The sequence below is a fragment of the Triticum urartu genome, chromosome 7, assembly GCF_003073215.2.
Source record: "Triticum urartu cultivar G1812 chromosome 7, Tu2.1, whole genome shotgun sequence".
NCBI lineage: Eukaryota > Viridiplantae > Streptophyta > Magnoliopsida > Poales > Poaceae > Triticum > Triticum urartu.
Genome location: NC_053028.1, coordinates 263,814,339 through 263,842,028, shown reverse-complemented (window position 1 = coordinate 263,842,028; position 27,690 = coordinate 263,814,339). Strand labels below are relative to the sequence as shown.

Genomic DNA, 27,690 nt, shown 5'->3' with positions numbered 1-27,690 from the left:
TACATGATCATACCTAGATATTCTCATAGCTATGCTCAATTCTGTCAATTGCTCAACAGTAATTTATTCACCCACCGTAGAATACTTATGCTCTTGAGAGAAGCCACTAGTGAAACCTATGGCCCCCGAGTCTCTTTCTCATCATATCAATCTCCATCACTTTAATATTGCTTTGCTTTTACTTTGCTTTTACTTTGTTTACTTTGCATCTCTATACCAAAAATACCAAAAAAATATTATTTATCATCTCTATCAGATCTCACTTTCGTAAGTGACCGTGAAGGAATTGACAACCCCTAAGCGTGTTGGTTGCGTTGAGCTATTGTTTTTGTGTAGGTACGAGGGACTCGAGCGTAGCCTCCTACTGGATTGATACCTTGGTTCTCAAAAACTAAGGGAAATACTTACGCTACTTTGCTGCATAGCTGCATCATCCCTTCCTCTTCGGGAAAATCCAACGCAGTGCTCAACGCCTGTTTGATTGCCTGTCATGTACAATCTATCGTGAATGGCAATCAACCCATCAAGAAACTCACATAACAGGCCTCTGAGACCGTTTAGCTAGACGAGCTCACCCCGGTCTGTCGACCTCATGCGACATGGCACCGTTACTCCAAAAGCCCTATCCTGTACCGGATCTAGCTGACAAACCAACAACTGACTCGGCCCTCCCCGAGAGGCCCAAGTCCGTGGTTGGGTTTGCTTCCTATTCCGAACAGGAACACATAAGAGGTAGCAATGCTCTAGGCAATGCAACCAAAAGATTAATCTAACACAAGAGACTAGGCAATACGTCAACAAGGGCTAAACATGGACCGAAAGTGGACTTCGATTTAATTGCACCGGCCGGATCTTGAACTCGAGACTTTTTGGCTCTGATACCATGTAGAAGTGCATGCTTTAGTCAATGCAATCAAAAGACCGATCTGATGAAAAAAAACTAGACAATACATTTATACGTCAACAGTTTCCACGGTTCCTACGGCATGATCCAGACGCATGTAGGCGGTTTAGGATAAGCATTGGTATGCCCTAAAAAGCACTTTTTAATGAAGTATATTTTACTCACACCACATTTTGATACCATAGATACTTTAATGCGCCGCTCTCCCAAAAATAAAGAGATACTCCCTCCGTGTCTAAATGTCTTTATAGAGATTTTACTATGAACCACATACGGATGTATATAGATGCATTTAGAGTGTAGATTCACTCGTTTTGGTCCGTATGTAGTCCATAGTGGAATTTCTACAAAAATATTTAGGAACAGAGGGAGTACAAAGTGTACGGGTGGACCAACAGCACGGAGCAAAAGGCAGCAGTGCCAGTGTTACAGGAACGCATGGATTGAGAGTACAGATTACAATGAAAAAACAAAATCGATGCTACAAGCAAAAAGCAACTAGGCCAAAGCTTGTTCGACACCAGCACGGCAGGAGATGCAAGCAGAACTATACTGAAGAACAAAATGCATCTGAGAACACATGCGCTGACATGATAACTTTTAGATGCATTTTAGCCAACACCAAACTAAACCTCTAACTAGAATACCAGGTTGCAGAAGACTGAACCTTACGAGTGGGGTTCCTCCAAACACGCACAGGCGATGGTGCACACAAAGGCTCGGGTCCAAGTCAGCTTCCTTGCCTAGCCACTTGGACGATAACAGCCTCCATGCCATATCGTCCTCCTCTCAATCCTGTTGCTACTGCCTGCCCATGCAAGACCTGGCCCTATCATCTGCCCTTGCATTGCAACCATCACAGCACCTTCGCGCTGCATCTCTTGGATGAGTTGCTCGAGTCGCGGAGTTCGCTGAACCACAAAGCCATACAATGCTCCTGTAGGAGCAGCCATGTTTGGGTGGTCTTGACAGTGGTTGGCAGACATTGTAGCTGCAGCCGCGGTAGGAGCTTCAGTTGTAGGACTCGGCGCGTTGGGTCCAGCCAACTTGGGATTTTGTTCCTGCTCCATGCCTTGCATCTCCGGTTCCTCAGAAGCTTCAAGTCCAGCTTCCATGTTTAACCCTTCTCCCACACTGAAATGTGAAGCCTGTTGTTTTCCTTTCTCCTGTGCACAGCGTCCTTTGCCATGTTGTTCCTCTTCCACTATTCTGCGTTTAAATACCGCCCACAGGTAGGGTTTTCCTTGGAAAGCTGCAACCAAACAAAGACAAACATGGTAAGTCACTTAACCATTGAGCCAAATATACACAGTAGGGAAAAGCTTAGATAGTGATTCTGGATAATTGAACTATATCTATATCTATTAGATGATTATTAGTACGGCTGTGTATGGGTAGGGTTGCGACTAGAAATCAGGAACATCAATCATACTCTGTTACTAGCATCTTTCCAGAAAGAGAAGAACATACTTTGGTGTTGCTCAGGCAGTAGAATAGATGGCAATATCAGCATCTCAGCTTCACCAACAATAGCTCGTAGGATCATATCATTCTCCACGACTTCTTTAACAAGTTGATCCAGGTCTGCATCTTGCCTAGGGATAGAAACAAAAATGATTAGAATCCAAATGCGCAAAAGATGGTAGGCAAATAAATAGCAAAGGGTAATAAACACACCTCATCTCGGTGGGCAATAAATACAACGCAATGTTGTCATCAGTGGGCCTTGATGCCTCAAAGCTCTTAGGCCAAGCCTCCAGTCTAGAAAGCTTTGTTACTTCAACCACTGGCTCAAGTGATCTTGACAAATTCCACACCTTCTCACAGTATTTGGTTGACAAATGTGCAGCCAACGAAACAAATTTTCCGCTGCCTATCTTAATGCTTCCACTGTTGAATAATAAAACAAAAAATAATATCAGCATATAGGGACAAGCATTTGCAACATGTTAAATTGGAAGAAAAAAAGGCATATGTTCTACCTCCAAATAGGTTCATCGATGGGCAGGGAACAATAGTGATGTGGCTTCGAAGGTTCGTAACCATAATTCTGTGTTTTCAATCCAGCGGCACCACTTTTACTACCAGTGAGATTCTGATCACCATCATCATCGTCTTCATCATCAATTACTACAAATCTACTCTTTTTGTTTGTTTGACTACAATTCTCAGTCCTCTTCCTCTTATTAAACTTGTCATCAACGGTCCTTTCATCCTCCCTGAGGCTAGTGTTCTCACTGTTAAGTTTATTAATGGATTTTTTCAATCTAGCGACCCCACGTGCCTCAAACCTTTTTTCCAACAACGGCTCCATCCTCTTACTCTTAGATTTGTACACATCGGTTCTTCCATGCTCCGAAAGGCTAGACATGCACTTTCTACTATCAAGTCGAATGCACCCGTCGATTGAATCAACCATGCATGATGCCTCGACCGTTTGGTGATTTGAAAGTTTCTTACCAGGTAAATTGATCTCCAGGTTGGGCGAGATATCTTCCATGACTTTTTTACCCTTCAAAGCTGAGTTGGAATTTGTACCTTCCATCGCCATCGGATGGTCTTCTTTTCGTGAGTTCTGAACCATTGAAGAGGGATACAATTTCTTTGAAACACCAAATGTGGAATTTGAACCTGCAGAGGGCTTAGACTTTTCTATGTTCCTTGCCAAAGAAGCGGACACACAATTCAACCCAGAGGATAAGGGCCTAGCTTTCATTGATTGAGGAGCGATCTCATCATTGGGCATTGAGTAAAAGGATCCTGACATCTTTGTATTCTTTGACAGAGGAACTTCAACGTCATTTAACCTTGAGTAAGACTCCACATTCTTCGCCAAATAACCCATGCCATTGTTTAGCCTCGAGCTATTACCACTATTTGACATAAAGGGAGAGGATCTAAACTTGGTAGTATTCTTTTGCAAAGAATCAATGCCATTGTTAGGCATTGCGCTAGGCACTGCGCGAGATGGACTAGCCTTTTGGGTATTCTTTTGGAGAGTCTTAGAGAAAGAGGGCTCAGACTTCTCGACATTTCCCCGTGGGGAAGCCGTACCTTTGTTTGGCCATGAAGAACGTGACGAGACATTTGGACGAGACGCTGCCTTAGCATGGCTAGGCTCATCATACGCCACCCTAAACGACTGCTGAGTTCTCTTAAATTGTTCAAGGCACATTTTCTTGAGTTTGCCTGGTGCCTTGCTTATGGATGGCTTTCTCAAGTTTGGACCAAAGTACTTGACACTATGTTGTCTTCGACTCCCCATTTTTCTTTGAATAGTCCCTAAAAAATTAAAAAAATGTGTAAAATATACTTTCTAAACAAATAAGAAACTTGTAAACTAACTTTTACAACAAAAACACTTCTATAATAGTGCCAACCTAATGGTAACATAGTTAAGTGGTGAAGGGGGCTACATTATATGAGATCGATAGCACATCAAAAACATTTTGCATGGCCCACAAAAGTTGCACTTTTTCACAATTGGATTTTTGTGATTCGCACCAATTTGACAAAATGATCTCTATCTAATCTATTCCCGTGACTCACACACAAGGAATGATCTCTATCTAATGACTTCATTTTTTTGGGTTTTTATCATTTATGCCATCGGTTGTGTCCCACTACTCAGTTTTGCCACTAGGAATTTCAACTGCTCAAAAATGCCATCGCTTTGTTAGACACATGTTCAAAAATGCCATTGGGCACCATTATTGTGATCTCAAATCTCTTTTGCCATGTTATAATGACATAAATACCTATGAACCAGCATGCCAGCTCTCCTTCTATCTTACTACAATAAAGTGTGGGGCCCACTTGATCCCAATGACATTCTTATTTTCCTATAAAATTATTCACTTGGTTACTCCTGACAAGTGGGGCCACACTTATCATTGTGAGATAGAGAGAACTGACATGTGAGTCTAGGCTTATTTTTGTCATATAACATGGTCAATGAGTTTGATGTGAAAATAACGATGTCTAATGGCATTTTTGAGGAAACATCTAACGAAACGATGGCATTTTTGAGCAAACATCTCACGGATCGATGGCATTTTTGAGTAGTTGTAACTTTTAATGGCAAAAATGAGTAGTGGGACACAACTAGTGGCAAAAATGATAAAAACCCTTCAAAAAAAATCTCTAATGACTTTTTAGTCATTCATTTTGATCCTAGTAAATGTGTGGGGCTTAGCGATGCAAAAAATAAGGAAATTTGATGACACAAAAGTACAAATACAAGTACAATAACATCCTTTTGCAACACAAACATAAACATTTTTGTGACACCTTAATGGTATCCACCAAACCTTGGTTTATATCCCGACTAATTTTAGAAAGCCCTACTCATGCTAGAGATTAACTATTTAAATTTATTCTCAAAAGTAATATCATTAAAAAAAATATTAAAAATTAGTTCTAGTTGCATCCTATAAAATTGCTTTGGTTTGTCTTTTTGCCATCGTGGCTCGACAAGGGTAGACATATTGTCCTGAGGCCCCTTCAAGTTGGTATGTAGATCAATTCCACAACTGCATCATCGCTACTTTTTATGGCCTGCTTTAGAAGCACAATTAGCTATCTTTGTCTTCACCCTTGTCATCGATTTTGACACCTTTACTCATTGTTTCTATTACCCCACCCACTACTTCACAACCAACCTATAGTTGCCACGCCACCGACTGTTACATGAGTAGACACAATATGACAGCAAAAGAGAGACAAATTAAACTAGACCACACAAACGATGGAGGTACGGGATTATATGCAGGGCACCCTTGAGTTTTGATTCACCTAGCAAACTTTGTACGGCACAAGATTTTACTTATATACTAATATCAATCTCGGTTGTTGTACGGCATGGCAGATCTGGAGGATTTGAGCGTTGGGGTTCTACCCTTTCATTTTTCTTCCAAAAATAAAATACAACGGCTACTCATAGATCATAGCAGGACATTGAAACTAATTAATGTTGAGAGGAGAGAATATGGTCCAGCCAAACCCATGGTTCAGTCAATGTGGATTCATGCCTGAATAACATTCAAATTTCACGGTTTAACTTAATCCTTGTCTTGGCCAGCTTGCTCGTAAGACTAGCCACAGTAGGAGTAACTTCAGCAGTAACTTCAAGTCCAACTCAGCAAATTTGTCTATGTGGCAATGAGTTAATGAAGAGAGAGGTAGTTCTAGTAACTTAGCTAGTTACTGTAACATCACATCTCCCAATGCTATATGAGTCTATAACCTAATAAATGGAGCTTTGCATGACACCACACCTATGTTACTACCCACTATGAAGGTAGTAACATAGTCTAGGGATATGTGTATGTTACTAGTGTATGTTACTCTTCATTGTGGCTAGTCTAAGGGGATGGCTTGGCATGCACAGATCTCAAAAAACGCTGCCCGTTGATGTGTGATTCTTGTTTGAACGGATCAATGCCAAATCAAGCTGACCAACATGAGGTGTTCTCCTACTTCACATTTAGCCATGCATCCCAACTTACAAATAGTCTTCATGTTCCCTATTTCAAGGGTTTCCTCAGCCCGGCCCCATCCGCTTCTGCCCCACTAAATTGGGTCAGTTTCCAACAAAAGAGGGAGCACAAAACAAGCCAGTTGTGCATGTGGGCTGAGGGCGTTGGGGAACCAACCGTTGCAAAAAGGAAGGAGGACCAGTCAACCACGTACATTTATTCCTGATGCTCATGCTTACTCATGCGCAGGGGCAAATTAGTCCAAAAAAAACAAACTAATGCCCTCCTTGGTATGAGGAGAGTTAGGCTGGTCATAGTGGGGAGTAACTTAGACTAGTGTCATATGCATGACACTAGTCTAAGTTATTATCTTTATAGTGCAAAATAACATAGTACTTGTGTCATATGTGCCCTCATTTAATAGCTTGTAGACTCATGTTGTCTTGAAAAGCGCTATGTTACAGTAACATATTATGTTACTACTTCTCATTAACTACTTGCCACATAAGTAAAAAATTCTTGAGGTGCGCTATGTTACTACCTAAGTTACTCCCACTATGACTAGCCTTATGCGCAGAGTAAAAAGAATTGGCGTACACGGAAATTTTAGGTTTGGTATGCAACTAGAAATTACGGTTGGTTTTCTATCTCTTTGTGATGATGGTTGATTTTGATAACCATCCAAAAATATACAAAGCCCTTCATGGCAGGCACGTATGCCATACGGCATCGGAACCATCTACTGTACTTTCGCACATGTACTGTATTCACGGCCTATTTCTACCAACTTGAATCTGTTTGACACAATGTGAGCAATTACAGTGCTCAGACGGCCACATCCCTAAGCAGAAACCAGGTTTCCAGGCACAAACCGGACTGGATCGACTAGGAAATCCTTAAACAATCTTGGACCATTACCCTCCAAGCTCGAAACAAAAATAGGACACGAGCACAATCACAGCAGCAGCAGCAGCAAGAACATGAACACAACCATATGACCGTAGCTCTAGAAAAGAACAGATCGAGAGTAGAAAACGAGCGTTACCTGACGGCCGTCTGCTCCGGCGATGAAGGAACGGAGATCGAGTCCTCCTCGCCCGACTCAGAATCGGCACCTCCTCCACCCAAGAACTTCGCCGTATCTTGATACGAGGTACGAACTCGCCTCTGGCCGCTAGGTAAACCCTAGCAAACCCCGCCGCGAAGCAGAGGACGGCGAAGGCTGGGGCTGGCGATAAAGAAGCAGAGAGAAAAAGCAGGCTGCGCAAGCGGAGGCCGGGGCCCTTGTACTTATAGGCGCTGCTGGCCAACGACGCGTGGGGAGGCAGGAGACCGGATTGGAAAAGAATCGGGGAAACACAACTTCCAAGCAAAAGGATCAGGATTACGACGGCTGCCGCGGAAGGCTATCGATCTGTTTCCAGTTATTACGGCGCGGTTTTACCGCCGTGGCCCGTTGGGATTCCGAACGTGAGTCGTGGACGTTTGCGGTTCGCGATATCTGCGGGGTCGTGCAGGGTGAGGGCCGGGAAGAGGAGACGCATGGCTGGCAGGTGGCAGCCGGCCCGGCCCGTTCGTACTATGCAGCACGATGCATCTAATCGGCAGTCTGTCTCGCCTGTTTCTTTTCCCTTTTTTTTTTAAACTCATCACAGTTTTTATTTAACCCTCCCACTCAGGGATCTCGTCTGAGACAATATGCAAAATGAAATCTAGGGGCACATGCAGCCACGCCTTACATAATTTATTTGACACTGCTTCTCTAGCTAGAGAATGAGCCGCAGTATTGGTCTCACGACGCGCCCAAGAGACTTTCCAACTTACCCTATCAGCCAGCACTTACTTGACATCCTCCACAATTGGCCCCAGCGGTGAAAGATCCTTCTCCGTATTTTGAAGTTTACATACGATCTCTTTGCAATCCATATTGATGTGGATCCTAGCAATATTCAGGTCATTCGCAAGCTGGCTGCTCTTTTGCATGCGAGGAGCTCTACCCTCGCTGGGTCACTTCCCACTGGGATGACATGGCACGCTCCGCCCAAGTAAGCACCTTCATGGTTTCTAAAAATCATCCCAGCTCCCCTACTGTCACTCCCTTTCGACGTAGCGCCGTCGACATTAACTTTCACCCAGCCTTCCTCCGGGGGCTGTCACCTTTCCTTCACCACCGGCTGGGTCTGCTTGCTTGTACGACCATGGATGCCCTGCCACTCGCCCATGAGATGAAACACCCTTCGCGCAATCTCCTCTGCTTCTTCAATTCGCTTGTCGTCCCGTACATTATTTCTTGCAAGCCAGAGCACATACGTCCCTTGTACCATGACCGCTCGCTCATCATCTGCGCCTTCTCGCACCACGAGAGTAACCACCGCGACAACGCACTCTGGGGGGCAGACTGACTCCGGCGGGATCGCCACCGGTACCCCCAACTCCGAATGCATTATCTTCCAGAACTTAGCCGAGTGATAGCAGCCCCAAAACCGGTGATAGATCGTTTCCTCCCTCCCACACGCAACGCAGAAGACGCCCTGCTTAATCTTCCTTCTCAGCAGTTCAGCTCCCACCACCAACCCGTTTCTAATCAGCCGCCACATATGGATCTTTACTTTGCCCGGCGCCACCGTATCCCAAAGGTTCATCCATGCCCTATGGTCCGTCACCGAGGACGATGACTCCGGCCGTCCGAAGCTCACCCTCTTCTGGCTCATCCGTAGGTGGTACGCCGAGCGGACAGAGAAAATACCGTTTTTTGTATAGTTCCAAGCCAAGTAGTCATGTACACCTTGCCCTCCCACCGGGATTTGTAGTATCTCATGCGCTTCGTCCGGGGCAAACATCTCCAGCAGTTTGTTTCTGTCCCATGAAATACCATCATCCTCGAGTAAGTCCCCCACCCGGGTGATGCCGTTGATGTACACTTGGCCCAGTGGCCTCAGACTGCCCTTCCTCGGAATCCAGTTGTCATGGTGAATGGAAATTCGGGAGCCGTCACCGGTCCGCCATATCAACCCGTCATTAAGCAGGTCTCGGCCATGCAATATGCTTCGGAAGGTGTACGAACCCCCAGTGGGGCATGTAGCATTCAGAATTGATCCATCCGGGAAGTTCCGTGCCTTCAGTACCCTTCCACGCAACGAGTCCGGCACCCGTAGCAGTCGCCAAGCCGCCTTGGCTAGCATTGCTTGGTTGAAAGCCTCCGGATCCCGGAAGCCTAGGCCACCCTCATACTTACGAGTACACATTTTTCCCATCCAATGCAATGCACCTTCTTACGACCATCCGCTTCACCCCGCCAGAAGTTTGAAGATATAGATGACAGGTTCCCGCACATTTTCTTCGTGAGTTGAAAGCAGCTCATGGTGAAAGTCGGCGTGGATTAGAGTCCATATTTCACCAACACTTCCCTAGCCATTTTAGATAACCCTTGACCCTTCCATCCAGAGACTTTCCCTTTGGCACTATCCTTGACATATTTGAAAGACCCATCCTTTGACCTCCCCACCACCGTAGGGAGTCCCAAATAACGCTCGCTCAAGGCTTCCTCCGATATTCCAATCGCTTGAATGAGCTCGTCCTTAACATCATCCTGAGTGTCCTTTCTGAAAATGATCGCAGATTTCTATAAGTTAACCTTTTGGCCCGATGCAACTTCATAGTCCTGCAAGATTGAGCGAAGCGTCTCAAAACTGTCTCTTGAACCCTCCAGGAAGACCATGCTATCATCGGCAAAGAGAAGGTGGGTAACCGTAGGTCCGCCCCCTCCAAAAGACACTCCTTTGATATTGTTTTCCTCTTGAGCATGCTTTAGCAAGGCGGAGAAACCCTCCACACAGAATAAGAATAGATATGGGGAGAGAGGATCCCCCTGTCGAAGTCCTCGTGAGGGAAGAAACCGTTCAGACAGATCTCCATTAAGCTTAACCGAGAACATTGCGGATTTCACACATCTCATAACCATCTCCGTCCAGTGACCAGAGAAGCCAAATTTGTGCAACATTTGTTCAAGGAATTCCCACTCAACTCTGTCATATGCCTTCATCATATCCAACTTAACCGCACAGATGGGCTTCCTTCGCTTCCTCTTCCTTATAGCATGCACACACTCATACGCCACCAGAACATTATCAGTGATGAGCCTTCCCGGTACTAACGCACTCTGCTCCTCAGAGATCATCAACGGAAGAACCACTTTGAGGCGATTGGCCAGTGCCTTCGCCGCAATCTTATATAGCACGTTACATAAACTGATGGGTCTGAATTGTGACAATTGCTCTGGTGACTTCACTTTCGGGATCATAACTAAAACCGTATCATTAAAGTCATCAGGAGCAGCTGTCCCATCAAGGAATTCACGCACCGCACCACAAACATCGTCCTTAACCAATGCCCAGTGGCGTTGGTAGAACATGGCCGGGAGCCCGTCCAGGCCTGGAGCCTTCGACGGCCCCATCTGGAAAAGGGCCACCTCGATCTCCTTATCTGTGAATGGCGCGCATAGTTTTGCATTCATCTCCTCAGTCACCATTGCATCAATGTGTTGCAGCACCCTTTCCGCACTCTGTGATCCCTCCGATGCAAATAACTGTGCATAGAACTGGGCCGCCATCGCTCTCATCCCCTCGTCATCTGTACACTTCGTCCCATCATCTCGCTGTAGCGTCTTGACGGTGTTCTTTCTCTTCCGGTGCGAGGCCCGGTTTTGGAAATACTTAGTATTCTGATCTCCGTCCTGAAGCCAATCAACATGTGAGCGCTGTTTATAGTACACCTCCTCCCTCTCGTAGAGCTCGTGGAGCTGGTCCTCTATATCCTTGATCTCCTGTCGATAACCCGTCCTAGCAAACCGCTCTTTTGCTTCCATCAGCTGAGCTTTGAGGTGCGCAATTTGCCTTTTGATCGATCCAAAAACCCTTCGGCTCCATTCCTGCATCGCCGACGTCGCAGCTTTTAAGGTGCTGCATGCTGTCGTGAGTCGGCCCCCTCTCTGATTGGCTGCATGCGCATCCCCCATGCATTGGTGACCATGGCCTCATAATCATCATGGTGCGTCCACGCTGCTTCATAAAGAAACCGTCGCTGTCCCCTCGCCCGGACGCCCTCCCCTGTCAAAAGTGCTTTGACTAATAAAGCTTGGTGGTCTGACTCTTCTGTCATCACATGTAGCACTTCCGTTGCTGGGAAAGCTTGAGCAAAGTCTGCATTGCATGTCGCCCTGTCTAGCCGCACTTGGACATTGTCACCCGCATCCCGCTTGTTATCCCATGTGAACGGATACCCCGAGAAGCCAAGATCTGCCAGACCGCAGTCGGTTAGGCATTCTTCAAACATTTCCATTTGCGCCCTTTTCCTTTTTTACCAGGCATGTGAACTTAGCAATAGGATGTGACCGGTCGTAGTTATTAGTGCAACTCCGACTCCAACTCCGACAGCCAATTTATTCTTTTTCGTCCGTTTGAATCTGTTTGGCGTTGTCCGACGCAAGCCTTGACGCTCGTCTATGGTGAGGGCTCCATCGGTGGTCGTTGATGGTGGAGTCAGAGTCGCCCTGGCGGAGGTGTGACGACGATGACACCGGATTGCTACCTCGACGCTTTTCTTCTTGACGGCGTGTGTGCGTTCTTGTGTGGGTTGCCAGGTCGCCCGGGATGTCCTGTGTGGGCATGTTGTGACGGTTTTCGTCCAGTTTTCTGTTAATTAACCGGACAATTCTCTTCTTCTTTATTAATGAGATGAGGCAAAACTTTTGCCTCCGTTTCAAAAAAAATCCGCAGTACGCTCGTCGTCCGCTCAGTTTTGCGTTTGGGTCAGCCGAGTGTTCGATGCGTCTGATCCATTTCGTGTCCTTAAAATAGGCATGTGATTATCGATCATGCCAGCTATCATGTCATCGCCTAGAGTTCATTCTGACGTCATGTCGGCGATCAACATACATGTTAGCTCAAAAAAACATCACATAGTTCGTATTGGCACACCTGTCAACGACCGGCACACATGCCGGTGCAAAAAGGGGGCAGGAGTTCAACCATGCCGTCTCAGCCGTGGTCATGCCAGCATACTTGTCGACAAAAAAAAGATGATGCTCCACATCATAGATCACTCGTCATCGAACTTGAGCATGTCGCCCTGCATCTTCTCGAACCATGGCCTCATCCTCGGCGACACCGTGCTCAAGTCCACCTTCATGATCTCCACCCCCGTCAGCATGCTAGCGAGCGCCACTTCTTTTGACTTGGTCTTGCCATTGGCGGCCTCGATCTCGAGCATTTTCGCTTGATTCTCCGCCTTCATCTCGAGCATCTTGGCTTGCTTCTCCGCTTCGAGCTTAAGCCATATCCTTTGGATCTCCATGAAGGAGTTCATTTGCTCTTCCTTGTCTTGTCGGCGCTTCTTCTCCCTTGTGTCCTTCTTGTTCACCATGCCTTCCAAAGTGACATGCAAGTTCTCAGTTTCAATCGACACCGCTTTGCGCTTGTCCTCCTTCTTGGAGTTGGTATTCCCCCGCAGCCATGGCTTGTTGCCCTCTTCATGCTCCTTGAAGGCCCCCCCCCCCCCCCCGCGCCTTGGAGGCGGTATATTGCGCCTTGAACTTCTCCTCCGTTGCTGATCATCCAACAATGACTGAGGTTGAAGGACTTGTCGTCATGTTGGGCCTTGAATGACTCCAAAGTTTGGAATGCCTAGAAATGAATAGCATGTAAGCATATGGGCAAATGGACATGCAAGCACAAACGGAAACGAATACGGAGAGGGCGCATGTATACCATATCTTTGAGGCCAAGGCCGCTCACGGGACGTGCTTGGATGCTCTCAAGGGTGGCACAAAACTTGTTGCATTCTTATTGTATCACCCTCCATCGCTTCGAGAGGGATACCCACCCCCGCTTCCTCTCCATTTGGTAGGGCACGAACTTCTTGCGTTCATGGTACTCACGATGAACATGAAGCCAAAAGGTAGATGTCTTTTGCTCGGCGCCAACCTTGGGGTCTTGTCCAATGTCCCTCCAACACTCACAAATGAGTTTGTCTTCCGGTTGCGTGTATGCCTTCGTCCACTTGCTTTTGTGCTTCTTGTTTGCGATGGCTTGGTTGGTGAGCTCGTCCTCGAACAAAGGCTCCCCGTCGATGTCCATCTCATCTTCTTCCTCAAGGCCGTAGTCCTCCGGGAATTCGTGGTCGAGCGGGAAGGTGTTTCCCAAGCCGACCTGGTCTTGCATGAACGGGTCGTCCATGCTAGCTTGATCAAAGGTGGCGGGCATGAAGGGTGCTCGGCCGTATTGGCTTTGGGTCTCGTCAGGACCGAAAGCAACCACGCCTACACCGCCTGCGGAGGAAGCGGCTCCCAAACCGCCTTGGAAGATGATGTTCTCGATGATGAAAATGGTTGGCCGTCTCGTCGTCACCGGTGGCCGGAATTTTGTCGAACAGGTTGCGGGCGTCGGGAAGCTTATCGGCTGGCATCTCCCGCAGTCGTTTCCTCGCCCCTCTGGAGGATGATCCACCGGCCACCGGTGTGGTGTTGTGGTCGATGGCCATAGCCGCGGGCGTGGACGGCGCCACCATGCTCACCTCCGGCGAGCATTTCTCGAAGAAACGGGAGGCCTGCGGATAGACATGGAAGCCGGGAATCGGCTGGGTGGGAGAAGCGTGCGACAACTCTGGCAGTACCACCCGAGGTAATGCCGATGAGCCCGTGTTGGCTGCCGCCACAGCGGCGCTGACGAGCCCGTGATGGCCAGTGTTTAACCCTAGGTAGAGCAGGGCCTCCCTCGTTGCCGCGGCCACTCGGGCATTGGTTTCCTCCTGTTGTGCGGCGGCGGAAAGGGCCGCGGCTTCGAGATTGCGGTCCTTCGCGTGCCTTCGACCCTTCCTCTTAGCCGACTACAAGACCCGCTCCTTGGGCGTCAAATGCTTATTCTTCGGCGGCGCCGCAGTCTTGCGGGGCGCGCGGGGCTTGCCTTTGGGAGGCGACGGAGGTGAGGCCGCAGGAGGCGAGGCTGGCGGCGGTGTCGAGGTCAGCACGTCGTCCATGGAGAGAGGCCGGTAGCTTTTTGGGAAAGTGGGGGGGAATGATTGTGGTTGTGCCGCCAACTGGCGGTCCAGGGGGAGGAGTAGTCGGGCGTCGCGTGCATTCGTTTTGTGTCCACACCGATGCAAATGAGGCTCAAATTTGGACTAGGAATGGGTCGGCAGGCGGATGAAAAGTGGATGCGCTTCCGTTTGGGTCGGCACGTTGGGCCGGTTTTTTTGTCCGTTTTACCGCCGTGGCCCAAACGTGAATCATGGACTTTTTGTTCGCGACATCTATTTCTCGCGTTAAGCGAGAGGAGAGGGAAACTCTCGCTTAATGTGCTACAGTGTCGGGCCGGCCCACTGGTCCAGGGGGGTAGTTGGGCGTCGCGTGCATTCGTTTGGTGTCCACGCCGACGCAAATGAGGCTTAAATTTGAACCTGGAATGGGTCGGCAGGCGGATGATATGTGGACACGCGTCTGTTTGGATCGGTGCGTTGGACCGACTTTTTGTGTGAGTTTTACCGCCGTGGCCCAAACGTGAATCGTGGACGTTTGCGTTCGTGGCAACTCTCGCTTAATGCGCTACAGTGTCAGGCCGGCCCACTAGTCCAGGGGAGAGTAGTCGGGCGTCACGTGCATTCGTTTGGTGTCCATGCCAATGCAAATGAGGCTTGAATTTAGACCGGAAATGGGTCGGCAGACAAACGAAAAGCAGACGCTCTTCCGTTTGGGTTGGTGCGTTGGGCTGACTTTTTGTGTCCGTTTTACCGTCGTGGCCTGAACGTGAATCGTGGACGTTTGCGTTTGCGGCGTCTATTTCTCGCATTAAGCGAGAGGTGAGGGAAGCTCTCGATTCATGCGCTGCAGTGTGGGGCCGGCCCACTAGTCCATTTTTTCAAAGAAAAAAAAGCTAGCTAAGTTAACCACTACGCTGAGTTCGAGTTCATGTTTTTTTTAGGAAAGACCATCATGACAAGCTTTATTAAACTCAAAATAATGATTACATCGTTCGCTAATCCTCCTAATAAGAAGTTTGGAGGATCATCGTCCCATCTACCATGATATGAACATGCATATCATGGCTTGAAGCTCCGTCCCCCGTGCCGCTCCCGCGAGCGGCCTGGGCGGAACCCTAGATCGCCGCCGCCGTCGCTCCCTTCCTTCGCCTTCCTTCTCCCTCGCCGCCGTCAGGGGACTCCGCCGGGCAAAGCCCGCGCGTGCGTCAACGGCGGCGGGGCTCCCTCCCTCCTCGCGAGGCTCTTGGGCGGCGCGGGACGGCCGACCCTCGCGGCGGCGCTCGGCTCGGCGGCAGGTCGGGTCGCCGGCGGATCTGCGGGGCTCCCCTTTGGTGGCGCTGTGGTGATGGCGGCGGCGTGGTCTGCGTGGGGCGGCGAGGCGCGGGCTCCTCCTCCTCCTGATCTGATGGCGTCGCGGTGGCGCCGGCGCTCGGGCGTGCGACGGGGTCCGCGAGGGTGGTCGACGCATGACGTCTCCCTCCCCGATCTGATGGCTCCACAGTGGCGCCAGTGCTCGGGCGGCGGTTGGCGTCGACAAGCGATGGCGGGCGTTGGGATCTCGGCGGCGCTCCGGCGTGTGCAGGCGGCGGCGGTCCCTGTGCGCGGTCGACAGCTTCGTCTCCGACCCGGACGGCGCGGAGGATGGCGGCGGCCCGGCGTGGCCGGCGATCTGGATGCGGTGGTGCCGGTGGCTCGCTGATCTGCCGGTACTCCAGGGTCTGCCTGGTGGTGCTGGTGGTGACGGCGGCCCGTGCACGAGAGTTGGATTCCTTCGAATTGATCTGGGTGAAAACTTGCCTTCGGCTTCTGCTAAGGCCGGCGGTGGCGGCGCTATCTGCGTCGTTCCCTTCTTGAAGGCATCGCCGTGGAGAAGTTCAAGGCCACTCTCTGCTACCTCCGGGGGAAACCCTAGATCGGATGATCGGATGACGGCAGCGCTCTGGTGTCGTTCCTCCCTTGGGGGCGTCATTTTTGGAGGTACACACGTGATCGAGGGACCAGAGGACGGATTCTTTGGTGGAGCGGTGCTTCATCCTACACATTGATGGCGACGGATCTTGACGGCGTGGCGCAGTGCAGATTCAGAGTTCGCTGTGGGAGGATGGACTCGCGCAGGAGGACGGCGCTGTCGGGCGTCGTGGTGGCGTCGATGGCAGAGAGACCTGGCACGGTACATGCAACAGTATAGCTCTAAAGATGAATTTGTGGCAGGTGGCTGCGGCGGCCTCATACCCGGCAGGCGTCCTGGTTGAGGAGTGCGCCGGACTGGTAGGTGCCCCATACCCGGCAGGCGTCCTGGTTGGGACCTCAGGTCTTAGATGTTTAGGTTTGGCTGCAATGTCTGTTTGGTATTAGGCCCAGACTATCTGTGCCCCTTCATCAATTGGATAGGTGTAACGACAGATGTTGCTTAGACGGTGGCTTTAGTCTTGCTGTTGTATGGCTTTGTAAGGTTTTGTGATAATAATTAATAAAGTGGCCGTATGCATCGCCCAGATATAAAGGCCGGGGGTCATCCTCCTTTTTTTTAAAAAAAAATATCATCCAATCTACCAGAATGTTTATTCAAAAAGCTGAACTTAGCAAGCTCATGAGCTACACCATTCACTACCCTATTACAATGTTTAAATTTGACCTTTCCGGCTAGATTGGCTAAATCAACACACTCTGCGTAAATAGCCGCCGCTGAATCCCACAGTTGCGATTGGCCGGTGCAGAAGTTGATCACCTCAAGAGAATCCGACTCCGCTTCAATATTATCAAGGCCCAAAAAATATGCAAGAGATAAGCCTTCGAAGTCATTGCTTCAGCAGTTGTAGCATCGGCCGCATGGTTTAAATAAACGCGCCTAGCTGCTACGAAGAAGCCGTTATGATCTCTGATGACTGCTGCAGTTGCTCCTGTACCTTCTTCCAAGTGGTAGGAAGCATCAACATTCAATTTATTTATTCTTGGTTCAGGTCTGGACCATCTTTCTTCCACAACATTACCTGACTGTTTCCTCACCCTTAAGGCATTCCCAGTAATGGCAAGGATTGAAATTGCACTGCTTCCAGTTGGGTATACCTTTCCTTCGTGCGTTACTTGGCGTCGTAGCCACCAGATGTACCAATAGCCGACCGCAATTGTTTCCCTGATGCCAATTGCTTGTGTACCGGGCATTACACCTCCGACACTGCAGATTAGGTGTTCAAGAATTTCTGAACCAGACCGGTCAGCTAATATATGTGCTGTAATGCATTCATAAATTCCAAGGTTAGTCCATATCTGCACAGCTAGCGTACATGTAAATAAGAGATGCTTAACATCTTCAGCTCCTTGCTTGCAGATTAGACTATTAGAAGGGAAAGTGCAAGTTTTATTTCTTTGGTTTTCTGTTTCTTCTCTGGTTTTTATTTTTTTTCTCCAAGTTTTTCATTTGTTTCTACAGTTTTTTTATTTTCTTTTTTCTTTGGTTTATTTTGTTTCTTTTTTAATTTTCATTTTTTAAATTTTCTTTCTTTCTTTGTGTTTTCATAACATTCTTATATACGTGATCAATATTTATTTAATAAGTGATCAATATTTTTTTGTATAACTCTTCAAAATTGTTCAAACGCTTATTCAATATTTTTATACTTATTTGACATTTTTCAAATACTTGTTCAGCATTTTCCAAATACTCGTTCAATTTTTTTAATACTTATTCAACATTTTTTTCAAATATGTGTTCAATATTTTTAATACTTGTTCAACATTTTTCATATACTCGTTCAACATTTTCTAATATGTATTCAACATTTTTCAAATATTTGCTCAACATTTTTAGTACTTATTCAATATTTTTAAATACTTGTTCAACATTTTTTAATTCTTGTTCAACATTTTTTAATACTTATTCAACATTTAAAGTAAATAAAAGCAAAACACAAAAAAAAGGAAACAGGCATGTGCTGCCCCGCGCGTGGGCTGGCTCATATGTTCGCTCGCTTCAGCGAGTTAGAAGGCTCGACTCGCTGAACGCGAGGAATAGTCGAGCCCGTTTGCGTTTCGCGAAATCTGAGGGGTAGTAGAGGGTGAGGGCCGGGAAGAGGAAACGCATGGCTGGCAGGCGGGAGACGCCCGGCACGTTCGTACTATACAACACGATACATCTAATCGGCAGTCTGTCTCAGCATGTTTCTCTTCCTTTTTACGAGGACTATGTACTCAGCATAAGATGTGACTGGCTCAGTCTCTCGGAGGTGTTTATAGTGCGTGTGTGTGTTTATAGAGGTAAGTGTATGCATGTTTATATAAGTGTTTACGTCTGTACTGTGTTTAAAGCATAGGATGTGATCGGTTGTACTTTTTTTCATGGAAGAGCATACAACTCAATATACTGAAGTAACTCCAACATACACGACACCCCTGATAATAAAAAAGAAAAATACAAGTTGATCTCTGGGGAGTCCACCACCTTTAACAACTGGAAACCAATCTGTGATTGGATGATTAGAGGGACAGTGATATCCCCAGCCAATCAGGGTTCAATTCCTGGTGTTTGTATTATTTATGGATTTATTTTAAGATTTTCGGTGATGCGCTTTCAGTGGGAGGAGACGTTTCCGTTGACGATGAGGCACCTAGGTGACTTCGCAAATTCCAAGATGATATGCCGGCTCAGTCTTTCAAAGGTGCTCATAAAAATAGGGTGTACGTGTGTGCGTTCATAGAGATGAGTGTATATGTGTATGTATGAGCGCTTGTATGTGTACTGTGTTAGAAAAATAAGTAGATGACGCGCTGCCGCCACCGTCGCTGCTCCACACTTGAGCCGGCAAACTTTTTTTTTTTTACGGTTTCCTTGACGGACGGGAAGTCATCCATACTAAGGCCTCATGGACCAACACCCCTGAACTGAAGACGTCGCTGGGTACGCAAAACAACACACGAAGCACTCTGAAGATCATTGACCTCATATCCGCCATGCTCGATAGTCGACGTTTAAGAGCATGAACACAATCAGCCACCAGCAATCCAAGAGCAAGCACCTGAGCAGTCATCGTCCTCCGCAAAGCAACGCCACCACGCACAACAGTGAGTAGCAGATAACACAACTGAAGAACAGAAGACGCCGGAGCACACAACCAGTAGACAAATCCGATCCCCGTGAACCTTATAAAACCCGAGGTGAGATGTATCGATATCGTTTTGAGTCATACACATGCTCACTATACTGATCTTTCCGTTACCGATTTTGTTCTCTTTTCTCGTTGACATGTGCCGGCATCCCCGTAATATATGCATTTATGTCTGGCCAGACGATGATGAATGTCGTCACACCGAGAGGGCCCTAAGAATATCTCTTCATCATCGAAGAAGCAAACTCCACTCTCGAGCTATCTAGTCCATTGTCAAACTTTCCGATGAACCTGCAAGTTGTTGTTATGATCACCGTGTTACAGATGACGTTTGAGCAACCCCAAAGTCCACCGTACGGTAATAACTGAGTACGATACTCTCATGGTCTAAGAAACTAAAACACACGTTAACACTCCCTGTTATAATTTTGAAGTATAACAAACAAGTTTGGATCGATTCAATATGAACGTTCTTCCAACGTCATATTCTCAATGTTGTTTTAGGACTATCGTTACACTTAACGATATCCTAAAATCCGGAAAACATATTCACTAACAACACTTGAGCTAGTCTTACAGGCAAGATTAGGAAGCTAATTTTACCGTTCATTATTCCACACGTGCATATGAGTTTTTGACTGAATTGCATATTCCGGGATTATAGTAGTTATAGCACAAAATATAAACTCTTAATTATGAACATAAAAATATAATAATACAATATTACTGTCTCTAGGGCATATATCCAAGGGGAGGAAGCTTGGCAATGATGCCTCCGCAATGAATTTGTCCGATAAGACACAATTGAAATGATCAAGTATCTTAGTGAGCGACTGAATCTCATGAGCCTACTCAACCACGAAGCGGTCATCGGTCATCTTGTAGTCATGATATTATTCCATGATATACAATTCAATTCTTACGTCTGAGACCCCAGACTTGGCCTCAAGTGCACCCCGCATATCTTTATTGACCATGATGGTCATGAAGGGATCGACAATCTTCTCGCCAAAAACACTCAGAACAGCACCTCGAAAGAGGGTGTTCGTAGACTGGAAAGCTTGCTCCTGTTCAGCAGTAAGCTCTACCTTTGGCTTGCCCTTAGAGGCATGAAAACAATTCATGGTGGTAAGCCAAAGAACTGCCCCTGCATGCCACCTCGTATAATTCACACCCTCAAACGTAGCAGACTTGAAAGTTGCAGCAATGCAATTGGAGAAAATTGCCTACACATATCAGGTTTTTATATTATTAAATAATTAGGCATTTTTTGTTTAGTTTAATCCAGAAAAACAATAAGTAAAAGATGATCAACATGATAGAGAGAATAATTGAGACATGCAAAAGATTGTTGAAACTAGTTGTGCAATCGAGATCAAGTAACATATCTGTATGGATTGCTACTAGTAGTACTCGAAACCCTAATCCTAACAAAGAGGACAAGATGACATACAGAGCAGCGGCAGAAGATGCAGATGTGCCGATCGTCATGTCGCCGAAAAGGTTGTTGACGTCGGGAATAAGTCGTCCCTGGGGAACTCGTCGTCGTCATTCGCAGCCACGTTGAAGAAGAATTCAGCAGTCATGCAGGGGCACTCCCCACAAATCCGACCGCCTCTCTCCCGTACCAGATCACAAGAGGCGGGGCTTCGGAGGTGTGTTGTCTCATTCCCCGGTGCATGCCGAGGAGCGAGATGGAAAAGAAGTAGGCGACGCAAGATTCTGGAACGAGACGAGGAGTTGTGTATTCTGCCTGTAGAGAAGCAACCTCTTATATAGGAGAGATGAAACCAACCCCTCATTAGTAGAAGTGAAACGGACGCAATAAACATCACTAATTGTTCAGTTTGTTCTCTCATTTATGCGTTAATTGTTTCAACTTCTTTCTTGCGTGACAAAAATAAAGCAGCGCATACACGTGGCATAGGTCCTAGCTCGGCTTGACTCGATCACGAAACAAGATACGCACGTGAGGCGTGGCGGGCGGAGCAGGAGCGCACATGTATGTGCTCTCTTCTCAAGCTCTTAGTGGTATGTAGAACAACTCCCCTTATAAATTGGCCTCACACACTCTCCACTAGCGGGGTGTGGCTAAACTTTTCACACCACCTTGTCATTCATGAATGGGTCTCATGGGTCTCTGGGATTTACAATAATTTATTAGTAGAAAAATCTGAATTATTATATGGGCTAGGCCCAATAATTTCAACAATACGATGTTTATCTTTGGCCGTGTTGGACTTGTTGAATTTGTGCATCATGTTATGTATAGGCTGGACATTCTTTGGATGCGGTTATATCATCTCGGTATATCAATTCAATCCGATGTTCTTTATTGAAAAAATCTCTCAACGAAGGCAAGACGCTTAATTCTGCACGCGCATCACGCAGAGTCATTACAGCCATACATTGTTCTGCGCAAACGGAGGCCAGGAGGGAAAACAGCAGCACAATCAAAAGCGCGGTTCAGGGAGCGCAAATGCGCAATTTTCCCATCCTCTTGTCCCCATAATATTTAATAACTTATTCTTATGCAAGTCTTGGTAAATGAATAAGAAGAATCAGGTAGCATGTCATACAAGGTACGTACATCTGTACTACTACTAGAGCTTTTCAGCTGGAAAACATATCTATACCGGCACGGTTTATACAACCTCCCATCATATCATAACTTAACATCTCCAGCGCCTGAAGCGCTCCGCATGTCACCGATCCCTCCATCACCATCAGCAGCAGCAGCGACGTTACATACATAGGTACACGGCTAAGGGCCAGCCATGTCGACTCTCACTTCATGATCGGGGGAGAGGCGTAGGGGCCGTTGAGCCAGCCGTTGGCCACCATGCGGTAGGCGGCCTCGGTCATGTGGATGCCGTCCCAGCTCACGTACGCCGACGGGTTGGAGCACACGCTCGCGCCCGCCTCGCCGCACTTCTTCTTCAGGTTGAAGTTGTAGGCGCCCGTCCCTCCGGCGCCGCAGCACGCCTGCAATGCCGTGCTGAAGCCTGCAACGGCCGTCAGGTTCTTCAGTTAGATCATGCCACATGCCAAATAAATCATGCTGATCGTATGGTGATCTTGTGATGAATAACTACTGTCAGCGTGCAACTTTGGACCCATCTTCACATACCGAATTTTCCAGGGCTCACGACGAACTGCATTGCGGCTTTGAAGTAGTCGCCGTACATGATTTTGGTCTTCGGGTACTTCTTCTGAAGCGCGTCGAGCTGCTGCTTGAGCTCCCTGTTGTGGTGGAAGGCCAGACGGTTGTATCTCCGGAGGCACCCCGTGCGCGCGTTGTAGTCGGACTTCTTGCTGCTGTTGTAGAGAGTCAGGTACAACGGGAAGCACCCGATCGGAAGAATTCCAGGCACCAACAGGTCCGTCGCGCCAAGCTCGATCAATTTCTGAAAGAACAATGAAAAAATGAGCGTCGTATAGTGATCTAAACAATTAGTGTACAAAGTAGTACTCCCTCCGTCTTAAAGTTAGTACAAAGTTAAGTCACTTATTTTGGGACGGAGGGAGTATATTCCAAACAGCACAACCGTTTGAAACCGTTATATTATACTGACAAGCTAGTTTAGCAGAGAAGTACGCCCTCTGTAACAGCACAACGTTGCAGAAGGTCTTACATTAGTTTACAGAGGGAGTACTAATAACTAATAAGTAACAGCAATGCAACACTGACAGTACTGTAATTTTTGAAGATCTTTTCACTCTCATTGAAGTGTGTGGACTGGACACTAACCAATTTTTTAGAGCCATGTCATGTGACAGCCGTTTCATGATTGCCATGCACATAAAAGATGATTCCTCATCTTCTTTGCCAGCCATGCCCAATCTCTTCATTGTGCAATCATGTCAGATTGACACGAATTCCCCATCGGGACACCACATGTGCCACTACACTAAGCAACAATCTGATGTACTGTGATGGAGCAACTCTATCCGGGACCAAAATACAGACCCCATGGCATCACGAATATCTATCTGGTGTTTGATTTATGCCGGCGAAAAAAAGACCCCTTTTCCAAACCAGTGTAACAATAGCAGTTTCATGTTAATTGCCCAGTCACAAGATTCTCCACTTGTGAGAAAGATACCAAAAGTGTCACATGGCATCGCCCCTATTTTAATGTCTGCAAATGTTGGTAGGCAACCATCATACTGAGATCCCTAGATCCAATCCAAATCCAATCAAATGTGTATTGGCCCTATCAGTCTATCACTCGCCTACCACCACACCACATTGCAGCCAAAGCTTAGGTAGTGACACTGTGCCTACCTACTAAACGAAACCACTACTCGGGAAAAAAAACTGAACCAAACTACTCGGTCTCCTAACTGAACACTCCCTCGTAGAACTGAAATCTATATGGTCTCAAGGCAATTCGAGGGCACAGCCCGAATAATCCGTGCCCCCTGATCGTCTCCACGCCGTTTTTTCGGCCGCTCATGCGTTTGTCATGAATTCCACCTTGCCAGCAAACATCCAGGTATGACAGATGTGTGTTTGCCCGGAATTCGCACCCATGACACACTTGCATGATCCCCCTGAAACTGGAATCTTCAAGTACATTGCACACCTGGCGCTACTTTTCTACTTTGGCCATGTGTGTGTGTGCATTCCGTTGGATTTTCTACGGCTTCTATATGATGCAATGCCAAGGTGACCCTACATTTCTACCTCCATGGGTTTTAGTTTCATACCTCGACGCCGTTGGCGATGGCCTTGGCGACCAGCGGCACGTAGGTCTTCACCTCGGAGAAGGCGACGCCGGAGAAGAGAGGAGCGTTGTAGTCGTTCCCCCCGAACTCTCCCACCACGAACAGGGACTTGCTGAAGTAGTCCCTGCACTCTGCAGTTGGCACCACAAAATGAAAGTCTGAACTTGAGATCTACTGACGGTAGCATCACATTTCAGAAAGGCTTAAGAGGGTCGGCGCCGGACCTTTCTCCGATTTGCAGAGCGACGGCTTCATCTTCTGGAGCCAGCCGATCTGGGTGTTGATGGAGCCGGTGTTCCAGATGCGCTGGTCGATGCCGTGGGCCTTGAAGAAGGAGTACTCCAGCGCCGTGGCGCCCGTGATGGCGAAGTTGGCCCCCTTCTTGAAGTCCTTGCCATGCGCCTGCGACGCCGGCGGCAGGGGCAGCCCGAAGTGCTCGGCTGCAAATTTGACAGAAGATTCCCATCAATAAAAAGGAAATTTTACACGGCATACAACGTGGTGATGTTCGTTATGCTTGTGAAAAAGACGCATAGCAATTCACAGTCTAGCAATGCAATGGCGTACTAGTCAATTGGCGGTAACAGTAAATCACAAAGTTCTTTCAGTAAAAAAATTCGGTCTGCTTTAGTAGTATATCTTTACATCTTTACAGAGGGAAAAGAAAAGGAGCTTTAATTCGAATCACTACTTTGCTGTGGCAGAGTAGACAATGGAGGCAGCAATAACTCACTGTTGCAAAGCAGCAGCTCTTTTTACAAGCTTATTTTACCACTCAATTTTATCTTATCTTCTTCTCTGAAAGGAGAACTTGGGCCTTTTTTCTACTACCTGATTAGCTTTGCATCAAGTGAAATTTTTTGAACACTCTAGCTGGTTGAGTAGGAGTAGCACGCTAGACAAGAGTCAATTTCATCATGACCAAGGTCAGAGCATGGTCAAACGCTCTAGCTGTGGCTCCAAATCAAGCGCTTTAAAAAAAACAGACATTTCCATGGGGTACCTCAAAGCTCATAAAATAAGCTCTACTGCACCAAAAGACCAAGAGGAGAAGGAAAAGGACGGCACGGGGAGCTAGGACGAGCTACAGGCCATCTATCCATCCATCCGGGACGGCGGCCGGCGCAGGAATGCGGGATTCGCGGGCGAAGGGATAGGAGAGGAGAGGAGGGAATGGTAGGTACCGAGGAAGTCGACGACGACGCGGCCGTTGGAGCAGCGGCCGGTGGGGCGGCCGAAGAAGGTCATGCCGTAGGGCGACCGCGCGGTGGTGAGCGACTTGGGGATGCCGTCGACGATGAGGTTGCCGGCGTCGGAGAGCGAATCCCCGAAGCTGAAGACGGCCCCGTACGACTTCTTGGCGTGCCTGGCGTGGGCGCCGCCCGAGAGGCACGCCGCCGCGACGAGGACGAGAAGCAGGCCCCGATGCTCCATTGCCGCTGCCGCTGCTGTGGGTGTGGGTGTCGGCGGGCGACGCGCATGTGCTGCGGGAGAGAGAGAGGGAAAGATGGGATCATGCCTATTACTATGCAGCGGAAGTTAGATTACACTATGCCAGCCATGGTCATATATGCCAGCCATGGCCATTGGATACACTCGGGAGAGAGCTTCAACACCTTCAATATTTTGAGTGAAGCTCTGGTGTTCTGCATTTTGAAGACTTAACGGTTGCTTGCCAGGCTCTGGATATATTGCTTCAGCAGATGTGTCCACATCTGGCAAAAATATCCTATGGTTGCGGGCTGAGGGTTGATAGGAGATTGCAGAGTGAAGCTTGATCAGCCTCATAACCCAAGGAGCATAGAACTTTAATCCAAACAGTTCTGAGGTAGACGCTGCAAAGTGACGGATGAAGAGATCCTGTGCATTGAAGCATTTGCCATGTAGAATGCAGAAGATGAGAGTCTTCATTGCACCATCAATTGTAGCATATCGAGAGTGTCCCTTTACAGGCCATAGAGTCCGCCTTATGATATGATATATTGTTCTGGGCAGGTACTCTAAGTCTTCAACGAAGAACCTAGTTGGATAGGGTGCATTCGGAGGCAGTGGCTTCATCATTGAGAGCATCTGACTCATATCTAGCTCAGGACGCTGAAATATGCTCTCAATTGCTTCAACATGGAGTTGGCACCCTTCTTCAAAGAATTCGCCAGGAGTGGGAAGGCCGGTAAGCTCAATTAGGTCAAAAGCATTGGCTTCATGATGGATATTGCCTGTCATCCACTCCAGAATCCATGTCTTCGGATCTCTATTATAGCCTTTGATATGCACAGTGGCATAGAACTGGAGCAGAAGCTCTTCGTTCCAGTGCTCTTCATCAGTGATAAATGGCAGCAAACCCACTTGCTTGAAGCAATCCAGTGCTTCTTCCAGACCAGGCAGACCAGCAACAGCTTCAACCTCAAGGCGCTTGTGAGGAAAGATGCGGCCTTGGTTGTAAAGGATGCATGAATAATAGCTGCGCTGTTGATGGCTCCAGAACCTATCTGATACAATCCGTTCCCTTGAATAAGGGTTCTTGGAGCGGTCGAAAAATGTGTTATCTGCCCTGAAGCCGTTGATGTTGAAGGAACCAGGAGCTGATGCAGGACCTGGGAACCTTGGCAGTCGTGGGATCGGCTTCTGGACCTAGGGTCTGTACGCAATATGATAGTTGAATTGTGGTCCTGCAGCAGACTCAGGCACAGAATGTTCAGGAGCAGTAGCTTCATTGTCTTCTGAAGCTATTGTTGGGTTGGGCTCCACATTTGCTTCGGCGTTGTTTGTGGCAGCCTCAACATTTGCAGACTCAGGCACGTTCTCCTGGAGAACTGCTTCTTGTTGGTGTGGGGGAGTTGGAGCTTGTGGTATCTCTGCATGCTCTTCGGCTGATGCAGCCGGAATGTCGTCAGCAGCCTGAGCCCTTGGCCCTTTGCAAAGCCTACGGAATTTGGGCGACACTTGTGGAGTTGCAGTGGGCTGTGGCTCATCTTCCTCCTATGGGCGATCTGCCCATGATGCTGCTTGTGTGATTGGCGTCAAGGGACGACCAATACTGATCAGTTCGCTTGTCTCAAGCTGAGGAAGGGCTGCATCACCTTGCACATTGTCTTGGAGACCAATGTCTTCAGCAGCGTAGGGTTCGTCTGCTGGAATGTCTTCAGTGTTGGGTTCATGCACAGTCAACTGACGATCTGTGTCAGGATAGCGGACGCAGAGGGGTTCAACTATCAGGGGCTCTGTGGGAGCAGCCCGAGATTTCTTGGTCTTGCGCTTCTTGATGATGGGTTCAGAAGGAGAGGCTTCAGAATGTTTTCTCTTCTTAGCTTCAGCCTCTGCAGTCCGTGTCTTCTTGTGCTGTGAGGCGGTTGATCGACTCTTTGGCTTCGAGCCAGTCGTTGCAGTGGGGAAGACAATCGGAGCAGTTTCTGACCTTGGCGCTTCAGGTTCGGGCACAGCCGCC

The 27,690-nt window shown here is 47.8% G+C and overlaps 2 protein-coding genes across 2 annotated transcripts; both read right to left on the bottom strand.

Annotated features, from left to right (window-relative positions):
- Positions 1-1,296: 1,296 nt before the first annotated feature.
- On the bottom strand, positions 1,297-8,440 carry LOC125518744. The gene is made up of 5 exons (XM_048683595.1): positions 8,435-8,440; positions 7,427-7,566; positions 2,582-2,794; positions 2,375-2,499; positions 1,297-2,156 (listed from the first exon to the last, which is right to left on the bottom strand). Exons 1-5 carry the CDS (start codon positions 8,438-8,440, stop codon positions 1,648-1,650), a joined length of 993 nt encoding a protein of 330 aa, XP_048539552.1. The 3' UTR covers positions 1,297-1,647.
- Positions 8,441-21,969: 13,529 nt separating this feature from the next.
- Positions 21,970-25,753, bottom strand: LOC125521697 (GDSL esterase/lipase At5g45910-like). Its single transcript, XM_048686753.1, has 5 exons — positions 25,430-25,753; positions 24,470-24,685; positions 24,228-24,376; positions 22,645-22,921; positions 21,970-22,519 (listed from the first exon to the last, which is right to left on the bottom strand). The coding sequence occupies exons 1-5, from the start codon at positions 25,677-25,679 to the stop codon at positions 22,302-22,304; spliced, it is 1,110 nt and encodes a 369-aa protein (XP_048542710.1). The 5' UTR covers positions 25,680-25,753; the 3' UTR covers positions 21,970-22,301.
- Positions 25,754-27,690: the final 1,937 nt, after the last annotated feature.

Coding starts and splice junctions, on each gene's coding strand:
- LOC125518744 (XM_048683595.1), bottom strand. Junction 2,795..7,426: donor CCGGAGCAGACGGCCGTCAG/GTAACGCTCGTT, acceptor ATTATTCAACAG/TGGAAGCATTAAGATAGGCA. Junction 2,157..2,374: donor ACTGCCTGAGCAACACCAAA/GTATGTTCTTCT, acceptor GTTTGGTTGCAG/CTTTCCAAGGAAAACCCTAC.
- LOC125521697 (XM_048686753.1), bottom strand. CDS start 25,679: ATGGAGCATCGGGGCCTGCTTCTCGTCCTCGTCGCGGCGGCGTGCCTC. Junction 24,686..25,429: donor CGTCGTCGTCGACTTCCTCG/GTACCTACCATT, acceptor TCAAATTTGCAG/CCGAGCACTTCGGGCTGCCC. Junction 24,377..24,469: donor GCTCTGCAAATCGGAGAAAG/GTCCGGCGCCGA, acceptor TGCCAACTGCAG/AGTGCAGGGACTACTTCAGC.